The sequence below is a fragment of the Ciconia boyciana genome, chromosome 6 (genome assembly GCF_034638445.1).
Source record: "Ciconia boyciana chromosome 6, ASM3463844v1, whole genome shotgun sequence".
Classification (NCBI taxonomy): domain Eukaryota; kingdom Metazoa; phylum Chordata; class Aves; order Ciconiiformes; family Ciconiidae; genus Ciconia; species Ciconia boyciana.
The window spans coordinates 3,014,801-3,029,023 of NC_132939.1; the positions used below are offsets into that span (position 1 = coordinate 3,014,801).

Sequence of the window (14,223 nt, forward strand, 5' to 3'; positions counted from 1 at the left end):
TATGAGTATGTTCTGCCCCACAGGAAGCCGGAGGTGGTTTTCTTTTTTCTGCTTAGAAAAAGGATTTTCAATCCATTCCTCTCCCTGAAAGCAAGATCGATATAACTATTGTTATGAAAATTCCCTTCCCTAACTATATAGCAACCAGTCTTGAGAGTAGGAAAGTGTTTTAACTTTCTTAATATATATATATATTAGTTCACATGATACACTGTAATGTAATGAGGTAGTGGAATTTTACTGGAGGCTGGTATTGTTCATGCTTAAGTATAACAAACTAAAGGACAGCCCAGCCCTGGAAAGAAGGACTTTGCTTCTTGGAAGCTTAGAGCTGTCCGCGAAGGATAAAAGCTACCCCGAACAACCAAGATAATGCCAGCATCGTGTTGTACCTGAATATTTGAAGGGTGTAAGGACCCTGTGTAAAACCACATTCAAGGTGCCCCAGTTTGGCGGGGACACCTCACGCACATCAACTATTTACTCTTGGATTTCTCTCCGTTGCGTCCTAGCCTCTCTCCTTGGTCGGCACGGACCTGTAGCGAATTTTCGTGCCGTTATGCGCACCTATACCCTTACTAACCTTGAAGACCTCCGCTGAATGAAATTCCTTCTCTCTAACAGGAAATTTATCAGAGGGCTTGACTTTTTGCTAATGTTTAACTTCATCTTCCTTGCTGAAATTTAAGCCCATTGCGACCACAGTCACACACATGCGAAAGATATTCTCGTCCTTTTTGCAGGGTCACCTCTCTCCGCGGTAGGAATTCTTCATCAGGCTGGGAAAGTACCACCAGCTCATTCAGCCTTTCCTCGATCACTCTGTTCTCTTCCACTGAATAATTACCTTTATCTCATTTTTTTATTGTCTGGGGGGATCATTTTTTTGCCTGGGGTAACCTTTTTTTCTGGTTTTATTTGCTTGCCAAGATAACAATTTGAACAGTTTGCAGTCCGTTGTAATGTAAAACATCCGTAGGCTTTTGCTGGGAGGTGTACGACATCTTCTTCAGCACCTCCGAGGGGCAGGTGCCGGTGCCGGTGCCGCCCCGGGGGGACCGGGGGGGACCGCGGGTAACGCGAGTGCCGCCGGCCAGGCTGCGGGCGGCCCGCGGTCCTCCGCGCCGCTAGGGGGCGGTGGCGCCGCCGGGTGACGTCTCCCGCCAGGGCGTGGCGGATGCTGCGGCGGCCGCGCTGAGGAGGAGGAGGCGGCGGCGGTGGCGGCGGCGCTGACCGGCTGCGCTTCGCAGGGCCCGGCCGCCCCAGCGCCGCCCCGCAGGTGAGTGGGGCCGCAGGGGTTCGTTCCGCTGTGTTTTATTCCCTTCCCGCCGCCGGCAGGCTCTGCTGGGCCTCGGCGAAAGGCGCCGCGCCTCTCCGGGCCAGTCCCCGCCTCCGGGGGGGGGGGGGCCGGAGCCCCTCGGGCCGCTGGCATAGCAGGCCGTGCCCGGGGAGGTGGGGTGGGGAGGGAGGCTCCCGGCCGGCCCGGTCTCTGCGGGGGTAGGGGTGTTCCCCGTCTTGTGCCTGCCTCTGAACCGGACTAAAAGGCGCTCCCCGCATGGGGCTTGCTGTGCTTAAGGCATTCACCACGGGGAGCCCCGCCGAAAACGGGGGGGAAGGCGGGGAGGGGAGGGGAGGGGGGCTGTCGTGCACCTCCAGTCACAGGCTGCTGATAGCGCTGCACTGCAGAAGCACCAGGCAGAAAGAACTGCAGCCGGCTGCTCGAATGGAAATAGCTAATTCTATGCACCGCACATGCACCTGGGCTGCACTGGGGGCTCAGCCCTGATATCTTATTTCTCCAGTGCTGGTGCACTGTAGAAAATAGTACTTCCCATGTTGGATGTATCTTTAAGGGGAAAATATGGTCAGTGTTATTAAGAAATAGTGTTTATAATAGCCAGAAGTAATAGCTATATAAATGCACTGTTATATTAACTTACAGAGTGCTTGTGGTTTGATTAACATGTCTTCAGTGTTTGTTCTTCTTTGCTGTATGTCATATGTTTGTGCAGTTTTTATCCAAGAGCTTTTCAGTCATAGATGGCACAGACCATGTGAAAACAAGCTTAGCTTATTCAGCAGAAGAACCAATATCTTGGCAAGCCATCAAACAAGGATAAAAGGAAAAATGTGCAGATACAAGGAGAAAATAATTATATTAAAATGCTTTTCTTTCAGTGTGTGTGTTTTAAAGCACAAAATTGTTCCAGGAAATGGATTTAAAATAATAAAACACTTACCTGAGTTTTTACACACTTCTGCTATTGTCTGTTTTTCTACTGTGGTCTTGTGGAAGAGAGGAGAAAGGGGACTACCGTTACCTTCCTTGGTAGTAAGAGGAGCGGAGTTCAGCCTCCACGTTTTCTTTCATCATCTGTTTTTCTGCAAGAGAAGGTGGAAAGGTCCTACCTTAATAGCTTCATAGTGAGAACTCAAATGAGTGCTCTTTGAAGCCATTTTTAATATCAGAATGATTTTTTAATAGATGTGGGGAAAGTTAGACAAACATGAGTAGTTCTGTGGAAGTCAGTGGACTGTTTCTCTGCCTGGGCAGTCATCCAAATAGGTATTTGTAACAATGCAGTTCAATATTTTACTGTGTAGATTGCTCCCCCTCGAGCTGTGGGACTTCTGTGACCACTTCAGTATGAGCTGCTGCTGAAATCTGTCCTGTCTGCTGTTGTGTGCCCCTGAGTGCCCCTTGTGTCAGTCCCTGTGATATCTGACTCAGGGGAGTTAAGTAGGCTGGAAACTACCGAGATGAGTAATACATGGTTAGTTTTTCTTTGCTGGATTTGGCTGCAGCTAGTGCTGGGACAACGGAATGGATGAGTACGAAGGCAAAGCTGCCGATGGGATTTTTCTTTTTGGTAACATCCCGTTATGATAAGAGCGAAGACCTCGGTTGTACTTTGAGCATCAGAAGAAACTTGTTTCATAAAATTAAGTGGGCCTCTGTTGTATCTTGTGGAGTATGTGAAAGGTTTGACTATCCTGCCTGTTTTTCTTCAGTGAAGAAGAGATTAACAGAAATGAGCGCATAGTGGAAGGCAAAGTTGTCAACACAGTAGAACAGAATGGAGTAGAATGACAGAATAATTTAGGTTGGAAAAGACCTTTAAGATCCTTGAGTCCAAAGGAATATGCAAGATGAAGAGCAGGATGAGGTACTGGCAGTGATGAAGCAATGTGAACCCTTGACAGTGAGGGTGAGTGGTTTGAACTTACAGGGGAAAGACAAATTATCTGTCACTGTGAAAACTTCAGAGAGGGTAGCCACAGATAATTTGGACTCTGTGCTTCTCTGTGCTTCATGTCTGATAATGCTATGCCCAGGACATAGGCCGCCAAAGGAAGGAAAATGGTGATAGAAAACTTAATTGAATTGTGTTTAGATGTACTGCAAGGAGAAGGGATCGAGTTGAGTGGTCCAGCATTCAGATTGCAGCTTCACCAGCTTCAGTGCTTTTAACTTGCTGTCTCTACCCCAGAAGAAAAGCAAAAGTCTTTATTTGTTGACTTCATGCTGGGTAAGGAAAGTCTGTTCAGTTTTATTTCCCAGCTTGATTTGGAAAACTCGTAAATATTTAGTGTCCCTGATGTAAATAAAAATACATCAGAAAGTAACAGTTAAGGTATTCAGATAGGAATGCTGGCACGTGAAGTGAGCAAAAGTGATTGCAATCAGTCAGAGCTGCAAATGAGCTAAAATATTCATAAATTAATTACAAATGCACCACCACGTTACATCTAGTGAGTCATTTTGTCCTCTTTGTACCTGCGTAACCTGGAAATGAGCTTTTCACTGAGAACAGATTTGATGTTACGGCTCTGGAGGAGTTATGAGGGGAGGTTTTTACTTACAAGTTCTGTAATTCCCATCCCCAAGCCCATGTCTTGTTTGTTGATTTTAATGTTAGAAAAGATTCTTAGCAGAATCAAGTTTGGCCTTGTAGATAATGTAGGCCATAGATTGCATTCTGTGATTCCTGGTCTTAGCTTTGGAATGATAAATAGCTTTAAAAGCAGCCTCTGCTATCATTCGGCATACTTTTTAAGATAAGCTATGTGCTAATGTTTATTGTAAACTGTTTACCAAATTCAGGACTGATCTATGTATGCATATTTCATAAGTCTGTAATACAGATTAGAAAGGACAGATTATTTTCCTCTGGATGTTGCTAGTTGAGAGTGAAAATTACTGAACAGGTACAGCTTCTCTTTTTACTTCATGCTGCTACTGAGAATATTATCCAGAGGCCGAGCAAGATATGTTAGCCTGCTCTTAAGATTATGTCTCCAAGACACAGTTTGGAATTTACTGCATGGGCTATTTTATAGACTTTGCCCATTTTTTTTCTCAACAAAGTTTGTCACTATTATTCAGTAAAAGTCTTAACCTTTAAGCTGCCTTGTACCAACTCAGTCTTTAGGATTTTGCTTTTTAAAACCTTCATAGGGCCTATACTTGTGTTTAGTAGGAAGCTACAGCTTTCTGTGATCAGAAACTGCAATTATGTATATGTCTGGTACTTTGGTGCCATTTAGAAATTTGTGGTACTTGATTGTGAGCAAAAGAAGCAAGGAACACTTGCTGTTCCTGGGGTTTCAGATGCAGGCATTTTATATGCTGATCAGTGACCTCAAGGGTTGCAACACTCGTCATATTTTTCAGATATGCAGCAGTCACACAGCAATTAATGCAGTTTGGTGTTCTTTAATGTTTTTAGTCTTTATGTATGATTTTATAGAAATATGCATTCATATAATCCTTGTTATGCTGCAGTGGCAGGCAGTGTTTAAGGTCAGGTTAAATATTAGCAAACTATATGTGGTTTGTATCTTCTATTTATATGTGGACGAAGCAACTGTGCTGAATAATACTTCATGGCATTTACTCTCTAAAGACTTCTTTGGATTATTTTTGATAGTATTGACATTTTACTGACTAGCAGTTTTTAGAAAAGGCATATTATGCATATTTTATACGTAATTTCTTTATTTCTCAACAACTAGTAATGTGGTGGAGATCAGAGGTGCTGTCAGAATTGAACAAATCAGTTTCAAGCATTTTACAGTGAAATATGTAGGGAGAAGTACGAGTTAATTACAGTTACCTGGGACTCACTGATACTTACTGTGGTATTATTTATTTTTTTCATAGCCATCGTGAAACTATGTGGAAATGGGGTAGTGGAGATGATTCTCCTTCCAAAACGGTAGTAAGTATTGGATTACTATTAAATAATATTTTCTTAAGGATTTCTGACTTAGAGAATCTTTAATTGGTGATATACTGATTGTATGTATTTGCTTTTTTGTAAATAAGTTGCTTAACTAGTTGTACCATGACTCGGTTTTAGGACTCAAAGTCAGGTTGGGTTCTTGCTCCTGTCTGCTTGGTATTTAATCTCTCGTGCATAACACAGCCGCTCTATTCCTCTTCATTATGCTTATCTTGCTTTAAGAAAACATCTGTAGGAATTACATAAGCTTTATCCCAATTGTATTTTGTTGTGTATAGTATGTTCAATATCAATATTTTGTTGCCACTAAGTTCAGTAGCACTACTACTGGTTGTTAAGATGCAAATCCCATAAATGAGGAAATTCAGTTTTAGATCTCTAGATGCTTTGATGGTTTTGCTGTATGTCACACAAATATTCCTAAACCAGTTTCTAAGATTTATCATTTCCTATATCTATCAAATTTGCTAAAAACAGTCTGGTATAGGTACATACAATATATGTAAGTTTTAGTATTGCGCTCTAATAAGATTTGCTGAATGTGTTTAAAAAACCCCAAACGAACACCAACTGATGACTTTTTTGCAGAAGCGGTATTGTCTGCACCATTTTATTTGTTCAAAGTATACTTAATGTCTGCAGGCTGCAGGCTCGCAAGATGCAGGAAGCATGTCGGTGACGGATTTGACTGAACAGCTGACGAGTACTGAACAGCTGGTAACGCAGCTAAAGGAGCTTGTCAGAGAGAAGGATGCTGAGCTTCAAAATAAAGATCTTCAGTTAAAGGTACTGTGCGTGTATTCTTGTCAAAAAGGCTGTTTAAAAAAAAACTGTCAGTCCTGTTTATCATGAGCTGTTTTCATAGATACAGGCATATAGTCAGTTATAGCAGCTCTAGGAACACAAGAAGCATTGGTCACGGTTCCTGGACGTTACCGCTTTTTGCCAGTGTGTCTTCTGTTCCAAAATTGTAACTGGGTTTGGCTATTACACAGGCAACATGTTCCTTGCATGAGCAGATGCACTTAATAGTTGCAAGGGGCAGACTGGCTTTCTGACAGCTAGAGGTGTGTGGTCATGTTAGGCTAAATATGAGGAAAAACACCATCCAAATCAGTACTGGACATTTAGTGAGATGCCAGCTTACCTCAGACTGAATTTCTGTAAATACTTTTTTATTTCTCCTTCCACTATATATGTCTTTTTGTTGTATAATGATCTTACTATTAATGCTACTATATATTATCCTCTGCTTTTGACTGGCATGAGGAAGGACAGAACTGGAAAGAATTTATATCTAATGTCCTGAAGACTTTTGAGGGTCCGTTATTCTTTACTCTGTTGTTTTTTAAACAGTCGTAAGGTTGGTCTGTTCCTGCAAGAGACTATTTTTACACTTTAAAAAAAATGTCTTCTGTGGACACTAACAGCCAAGTGTTAAAATACTGAATTTTCTAAAACTCAGTGTAAATGAAGTCGTCTCTTTAAACAAAATGAAATATGCTTTCAGAGTATTATGGAGGCGTCTTTCTTTTCGCATTAAAAAAAAAAACCACCTCATTAAAAAATCAAGCCCTGAAATTACATTGCTATCAAAAATTAGGAAAGTTTCTAATGTTATAACGCCCTGGATTCTATACAATAATAATAACCATGTGCAGAAAGTTTAAATAATGAAAGGAAGGTTGTTTCATATATGCAGACCTGTTGCATGTGACAGTATAATGTCTCTTCAGGGGAAAGATTTTTTTGGTAATCACTTTAGATTTCTCTCTCTCTCTCTCTCTCTTAATGGAAGAATTGAAGGATGCAGTTGTTCATGTAGCTAATTTAGTCCTTCATGACTTTGATGTTTGTAGGAGGAGAAGGAATCTGCTGACGCCAAACTTTCCAAGTTGAAGCTGCAAAACAAAGCCAAGGTTGCATCATTAACCTCACAGCTGGAAGAACTTAAGAAACAGTTATCAGTATCAGGAGGCTTAGAGGCAAAAGCAGAACAAAAAAAGGTAAGTGTCCTTTCATTTTAAAGCAGACATAATGTCTGTAAGGCTGTAGAGTGTTTTGCGTGCTGGACTCAAATGTGGAACGAAAGTTCAAATTTTGAGTTGAGTCACATTAGGATCAGAGTAGACTGTGCAGGTGCTGTCAGTCCATCTGTGTATCTCTATTTCATTCTTTTTTTATCTTTCTATAGAAATTTAGAAAATTGTACATTCCTTTCGAATTGTTTTAGTAAAAAAAAATTCTTACTGATTGTCTTATTAGCAGCTCAAACTTTTGACACATGTGAATCAGGAAGATAAGTTTTTGAGAAGAAATGAAAAGAAAACCGAACTTGTTACTTCAATGTCCAAGATAAAAATGGAAATACAAAAATGTCCTTGGTAGCAAAATGTAAATTAAGTGTAGGTACATCTTGTTTAAGTGACCAGTGTTTTACTGTTAACAAAGATTCTCAGATCTGTTTGTAGTAGCACAGTTGTGTGAGTAGACTTGTAGTTCTTCAGAATAGCATATTTTGACTTCATACAGCTTCTAAAATAACGTTAGTGAGGCTTTGATATTTCTAGGGCATTTGTTTTTTAAAGGTATGCTGAAAGGGAACAGAAACAGATCAGTTTGAGGACACCTAGGGACTTCAACAAAGACGTGCAGTAGCTAATTATTTATGCTTCTGATGTATTTTGCTAATAAAACATATTCTTAGCAATTGCACTTGATTTCTTTTGTAATGGCAAATAATTTCTATAACCCAGTAGTTACACCTGCTGAAATTCTGATTCAAAACATTGTGCTTAGGAACAGTTTAATTTACACTCCCCCCCCCCCCCCCCCAATAGTCCTTTTTTCTCTCTGAGGTATACGGACTACACTTGCCAGGTTATATGGGTTACAATTGCCAGAGGAAATGAACGCCCTTGTTGCACATTCCAGTCCACTTTGCAGCAATAATTAATATTTTAAATACGAAGATTTTTACAAGCTTGATACAAATTCTGTGCCTGATTTGTCTACCTTCTACGTGGAGTATATAATATATAAGAGAACTGAAACACAAACCATGAATAAAGTCCACTTTTTCTTACCAGTATTATTTGAATAGGTAGAGGTACAGAAGTCAGGTGTTACCTATTTACAGAATGCAAAACTCCCTGTTTTTGCAGGCATCAAAAGATGGTGACCAGGAAAATGCTGCGGCAAATCGTGGGAAAATACTAGTACTGAGAAGGAGAATTGAAGAACTAGAATCCCAGATCACACAAAAAAATGAAGAGTTACAAAAAAAGGTGGTGTTTTATAAGATGCCAAGTGTGTGGCTTTTCATGTTTGTGGTATAGGATTATGTTTAAATATATTTATATATTTAATTATATGTTACATTACTAAACAGATACTCTGAGAGTTTTCTGTTGAGTAGACAGAGAAGCTTCTATGCTACAACCTGCCCGAGCAAACGCAGTGAGAATTCTGTGATTGTGTCTTCAGTGAGCGGTGAATCCTCAAGCATGCTTTTGTAGTCGTTTGAAAATGAATGGAATAGGATACACAAGTATGAACTTTGTGGGTTAATGTTATATTTAAATCTTGTATTTTGAACAGAAATGCTGTTCTGCTTCAATTTTTCTTGTTGTAAAACTAAGTCACAACAGGAAGAAATGTAGGCAAGGGATGGTTTCCTGTTATGGTTTGTAGCTGTTCTCTGCAGTGATGTGTTTTGTGGACATGACTGTTGACTGTGGAGAGTGGCAGGAATGTGAATGCTGCAGAATTTCAGAGAAAGGCTCAGTAATGAAAGATTACATTTAAAATTGAACCAGGTTATAAATTTGATTGTAATTTTTTCAGTACCCTAAACCAGACAATGAGGAAATAATACAAACCGTTCTGTGCTGTAGATGCTGTGAAGTATAGATTACAAGCAGCGTTGTCTTTTCATTTTCAGAGTGTTGAACTGGAGGCCCAGCACTGTCGTGGGGCTGAAATGGATGCCATGCTGGCAGAGAAAGAAAAGAAGTTAGCTGAAAGGGATGCTTACATCATCGATTTACAGAGAGCGTGTGGATCAAGTGGTGTTGCCAATGAAATACTCTTGCCCAATGAAGAATTGAAGGTATATTAGCAGATCAAATATAAAATCTCCATAGAGGTTTCAAGGAATCAACGAATTCTGATGCATTATACGGTGGATCCTTCTCTGAAGCACAAATCCTCTGCAGTTATTAATGTGAATAAAAATTCTTTACTGATTATTTTATGTTATGTTAGTAGATCTATATTTATGTACTTCTTTTGCCAGTGCCATTTATACATATTAGTATCGACTTCAGGTTATGCTGATAAATTTCATTCAAATTAAAACCAAATCTGAATTTTGAATTTAATGTTGCTTTAACTGAGGGAAGGGCTAGGAGGTGGCTTCATGATGATTGCTTCATCTTTTTTCTGGGTCCATTCTTTTAATTGTCTTTTGATTTTCATTCTGAAGAATCAGCTGGCTGCTAAAGAGTCATCACTACAAAGCATGCAGATTCTAGTTCAGAACCTTACCAAGAAGGTTGGAGACAGTGAAGAAAAATGTAGCTTGTTCCAGGAACAGATTGAGAGCCTTAAAAATATTCAGAGCAAAGAAAGAGAGCGTTTCCACGGAAAAGAAGCTACATATATGGAAAATGTAAGTAAACACACTGTAAAAATATTTACATTCTTTGGTGGAAGAAGTGATATCTTGGCTGTAGTGTTTCTATCTCAATAGTTAAGAAATGCCATTTTTAATTTGGCATGATTCTTGAGTAAAGATCTATACGGTGATCAGATGAAATGAGAATAATGAAGCAGTAGATGGTTTGTGCTGGTGATAATTGAAGTTGAAAGTTTTGTGCAAGAAAGGAGTTGAAGGACGCAGCTGGTGTTTGGGCACAGAGGAACTAGTGTGTAACAGAGTGAAATGACTTGTGCAGAATTCTAGTTGAAAAACCTCCAACCATTTCTTTCCTGTAGCACTACATTTGAAGGTGCAAAAATGCACACGTACAGTGGCTGGCAGTGTTTTTGGGTTATTGTAATCATTCTTGGCACAAATGGCTATTTGGCAGATGACTTTCACTAGTGCTGTGAGCTATCTGGCACACTTATTAGTATGAGAGCATGGAAAAAAATTGTGCTTTCCTCCTGACTGAAAAATAGCTGAAGAAGTTTGGTGTACTTAACGGGAGACTTTTCTAGAAGTTAGCAGCTGATGAACAGGCCAAGACAAACAACAACAACTTTGTTAAATAATACTTAAAAAGAAAAAAAGTGTAACTAGGGAGCATATTACCCATTCCTTGATGTTACCAGGCTCTTCCAGCTCCCTTGGAAGCTAAATCTCAGATTTTAACGTTATGTGCCTGATCTCTCAGCATTTGAGTTCTGCCATGTATGAAACTATTCACCTCAGTGTTTCCCACATCATTTGATGTCTGAGCTTATTTTATCTGTAACAAAAGTGCTACTTTTGATCCTGAACATGACCACACCTGTTCAGTAGCACACAGGGGATTAGTTTTGATACAGGAAAGAAAGAAAAAGACAAACAGTTGAGACTGTAAAAGCCATTGAGGTGAGCACAGTGTCGTTACTCGCATGTAAATCTGGGTAGGACTTTATGTGAATTTATTAAAAATATCATTAGCGAGATTCCAGTTCTTATAAAAATTGTAAGATAGCTAACAAAGACATGTTGGAGGTAGAATACAAGTTTTTGAGGAGGAGGCAGCTAGGTTTCAAAGCTACTGTTTGGGCTTAATTGATAGAAACTTGCTAGAAATGAAAATGATCAGTGCAATCTTTTAGAAATTAGAAGTCTCAGAACAATGGCATCCAAAAAAGAAAGGTGAAGATCTGTGATATTAAACAAAAATGAACGGTACCATGCTTCTCATTTAAAGTTTGTTTTGTGGAATTGAGACAAATTGTCTGTAACTTGGAGGTTTATCCGCATGCACTACTGACGTCAGTAATCACTGACTGATGAGTGTATTTACTGTTAAGTGGAAGCAAAATTCAGAATACATTATCTTGCTGTACCTTTAGTTAGACTATTCAGCGTACTTCTACTATACCTTTGTGGACTGGTTTCATATTTACTTTGTATGTGTTTTTAGGTACGTGTATTTCAAAATATTATCCAGGAAAAGGAAAAGGAACTGGAAGCACAGAGAGAAAAGCATGAGCAGGAGCTTTTTAAATTAGCTGCTAAATCTGATGCAAGTGCTGACCTAGAACAGGTATGTTGCTTTGGAAACTCAGTAGCTTGCTTCGATTTAGTTAGACATGGGAATTTGGAATCGCGTAATTACTAACCTCTGTGGCACAGTTCAGCTGTCTGGTTGGGAAAAAAAACCCTTTATCTTTATCTTTCTCTTCTAATTTTAACTCCTTTATTGATTGTTTGATATTTTTTTTTTTTTTTTCCTTTCCTAGCTACTAAAGGCCTTGAAACAGAAGCTCCATGAAAAGGAAGAAGTCATGCTGGGAAGAACACAGGTGATAGATGTCTTGCAAAAAGAACTGGATGCCAAGGACCAGCAATTGAAAGTAAGAAACAGCATACATGCACAAGTAAACTCATCAGGTCAATTACAAGTTCAAAAAGCTGTTTGGATTTACACAAAAGATAATTTTGCATAACATATTTAGGCAGTTTTTTGGGAGCTAGAGTGCTAACAATGCAACCATAGTTGTGCAAACAAATACTAACTCCAGTTAGGAAATTAACTTAAAGGAGAGGTAAAGTCCATAGAGTATAAAACTGTCAACTCTCGCCCATAGTTTGTCTTGATTAATTTTGGGAACTTGCCATGTAGGGAAGACTTTTTGCTGTCAAAAGATTTCAGCTTCTCTAGTTTGAGACTGGAGTGAGCCCCAAAACTGAGGCTTTTTTTGTTGTTGTTGTTTTCCAAAGAGAGTGTTTGCCTTTCCTTTTGCTGTATTTCTACTGATTGCAAAAGCAATACGTAATCAAGGTTCTTTGTGATTAAGCACCTAGTGTGAACTCTTGATTATTGCTTTTGAGTACTGCTGCTTCAGTTCGACGGTGTAGAAGAAGAACGTTGCAGCCTCTCAGATAGGCCTTTGGGGCTCTTTGCTGAAAGGGAACACATTCTAGCCTGTCTGCGGTGCCAGGTCCAGCATTTTAGCTATACTATTTCCAACAAATTTTTCACTTACCAAGAGGGCTGCCAGAATCAAAATCTTACTAGAAATAGTTTCAACTATGTACCCAGGTAGATGTCCTGCTCAGATGGTTAAGATCCACGGTAGTTTAAGCCTGTTTCATTTGTCCTTCCCATTTGTTACGCCTCCTGCCTTATGCAGGGGTTTGTTGTTTTTTTTTCTTTTGGGTTAGATGCATCTTCCTACACTGATGCTGTGCAAGAACTGATGGTACCTGGTGCCAGTGCGTTGAGGGGACAGAAATGCACACCTTGAGGGTAGGGGGAAGGTTTGACTATGACAACATGAACTTAAAGTACTTTAAACTGTAATGGAATCTCAGCTTTAGTATTTAAATAGCAGGAAGCCTTGTTTTATTTACATAAGCAGTTTTAACCATATTTTGGAAATGTTCCCTCTGCTGTTCTGCACAGCTTCTTTACTTGGACAGTTTATATTCCTAGGTTTATGTATCTTGAAAGTAGTTTTTTTTTGAACAGCAGGTCTAATGTGAGTGGACTGCTCTGTTACAGTGATCTGTAATCTTTTCTACTTCTTCTTTTTCTACTTCTTAGTTATTTATGTATTAAAATAACTAATGTAAAGGCAGTAAAAGTAGAATAAGCACTAATGGAAAACTAGTTAGGAACAAAATATTGTAAAGAAGAACTAGATCAATTTGCCAAGTTTAATGGATGTAGGTGACACCACCTGGGTGGCATTGCAGTAAGCATTCTTAATCTTTGGGATCACTGTTGTTAAAGATCTGCTGGTTTGGTTTTTTTTTGGTGTTTTTTTTTGGAGGGGGGGGGTGGGTTGTTTTTTTTTTTTATATTCCATAGAACCAAATATTATTTTTTACTCCATTTTCACCTATGGGAGAAGTTGCATGTAGTTTGCACTGAAATAATGATGCTGTTTTGCTGAAGTCCCCACTTCTGTCTTGGAAAGTCAGAGCCAAGTAGCTTTTGTAGCAGAGCCCGGTTACCAACAGTAGCACTGATTTCTGATTATAATGTATGTAGGAATAGAGATACAATATTTGACAGTGGTACTAAAAGTACTTTGTGTTAAAAAATAAAGATGTGGATTTTTTTTTTACAGGAGATTAATGAAAACGTGAAACGTCTTCTGTCTGAAAAAGAAAACCTCCAGTCTAAACTGGATGCTGAGAAACATGTAATGAGAGCCCAGTTAAGAGACATGATGGAGAAACATGAGCTTGAAATGGCAAAAGTTAAGGAGAAATATAATGCTGAACTACATGAAATTCAAGAGAAACATGAAACTGAGCTGCAAGAGAAAGATCAGGCCCTGTTTCAGCTTAAGAAACAAGTGGCAGAATTAAGTGCTAGCAGACAGACTAACTCAAAAGAAGTTGGAGATCTGGAGTCTATAACCAAAGACAAGATGGAAGATTTAGAAGGTATCCTACTTAAACAGTTGTTACATATGAAGGGTTCCTTTGCCCCGTACTGTTATGTATTGTATGCCAATTTCGTACCTCTTGCAAGTAGAACTGCGTTATATCTGGTGGAAGAGTTATTGCCACACTAATTAAAAAGTATCTCTGCTCAAATACTATAATAATGAGGGTTATAGGAATACCAAGATAATGACATGAACTGTAAATTTCTCACTACATCTCTTATTGTTATGTTTTTCTTTAAATGCAGTTGTCTTGTATAAGTGTATAACTTCCAATTGTTAAAGGAATTAAACGCAGGTCTTGTATTAATAATCTTTCTAGAGTTTTAACTATTTTTTTGTGTCTTGTTTCTTA

At 39.2% G+C, this 14,223-nt stretch overlaps 1 protein-coding gene across 6 annotated transcripts in view; it reads left to right on the plus strand.

Annotated features, from left to right (window-relative positions):
• Positions 1 to 1,202: 1,202 nt before the first annotated feature.
• The window catches only part of LOC140652631 (uncharacterized), a 46,120-nt gene continuing 33,099 nt past the window's right edge, over positions 1,203 to 14,223 (plus strand). For 4 of the 6 annotated variants that reach the window (XM_072863640.1, XM_072863642.1, XM_072863643.1 and 1 more), the window contains exons 1-10: positions 1,203 to 1,279; positions 5,165 to 5,222; positions 5,889 to 6,032; positions 7,106 to 7,252; positions 8,411 to 8,533; positions 9,190 to 9,357; positions 9,733 to 9,918; positions 11,390 to 11,512; positions 11,709 to 11,822; positions 13,545 to 13,866. In XM_072863640.1, the coding sequence (XP_072719741.1) occupies positions 5,178 to 5,222; positions 5,889 to 6,032; positions 7,106 to 7,252; positions 8,411 to 8,533; positions 9,190 to 9,357; positions 9,733 to 9,918; positions 11,390 to 11,512; positions 11,709 to 11,822; positions 13,545 to 13,866 (1,372 nt within the window). In that variant the 5' untranslated portion in view covers positions 1,203 to 1,279; positions 5,165 to 5,177. Of the gene's footprint in view, positions 1,280 to 2,873; positions 3,210 to 5,164; positions 5,223 to 5,888; positions 6,033 to 7,105; positions 7,253 to 8,410; positions 8,534 to 9,189; positions 9,472 to 9,732; positions 9,919 to 11,389; positions 11,513 to 11,708; positions 11,823 to 13,544; positions 13,867 to 14,223 lie in introns of those variants that run through there. The other 2 variants (XM_072863641.1, XM_072863645.1) reach the window with 2 other exon arrangements.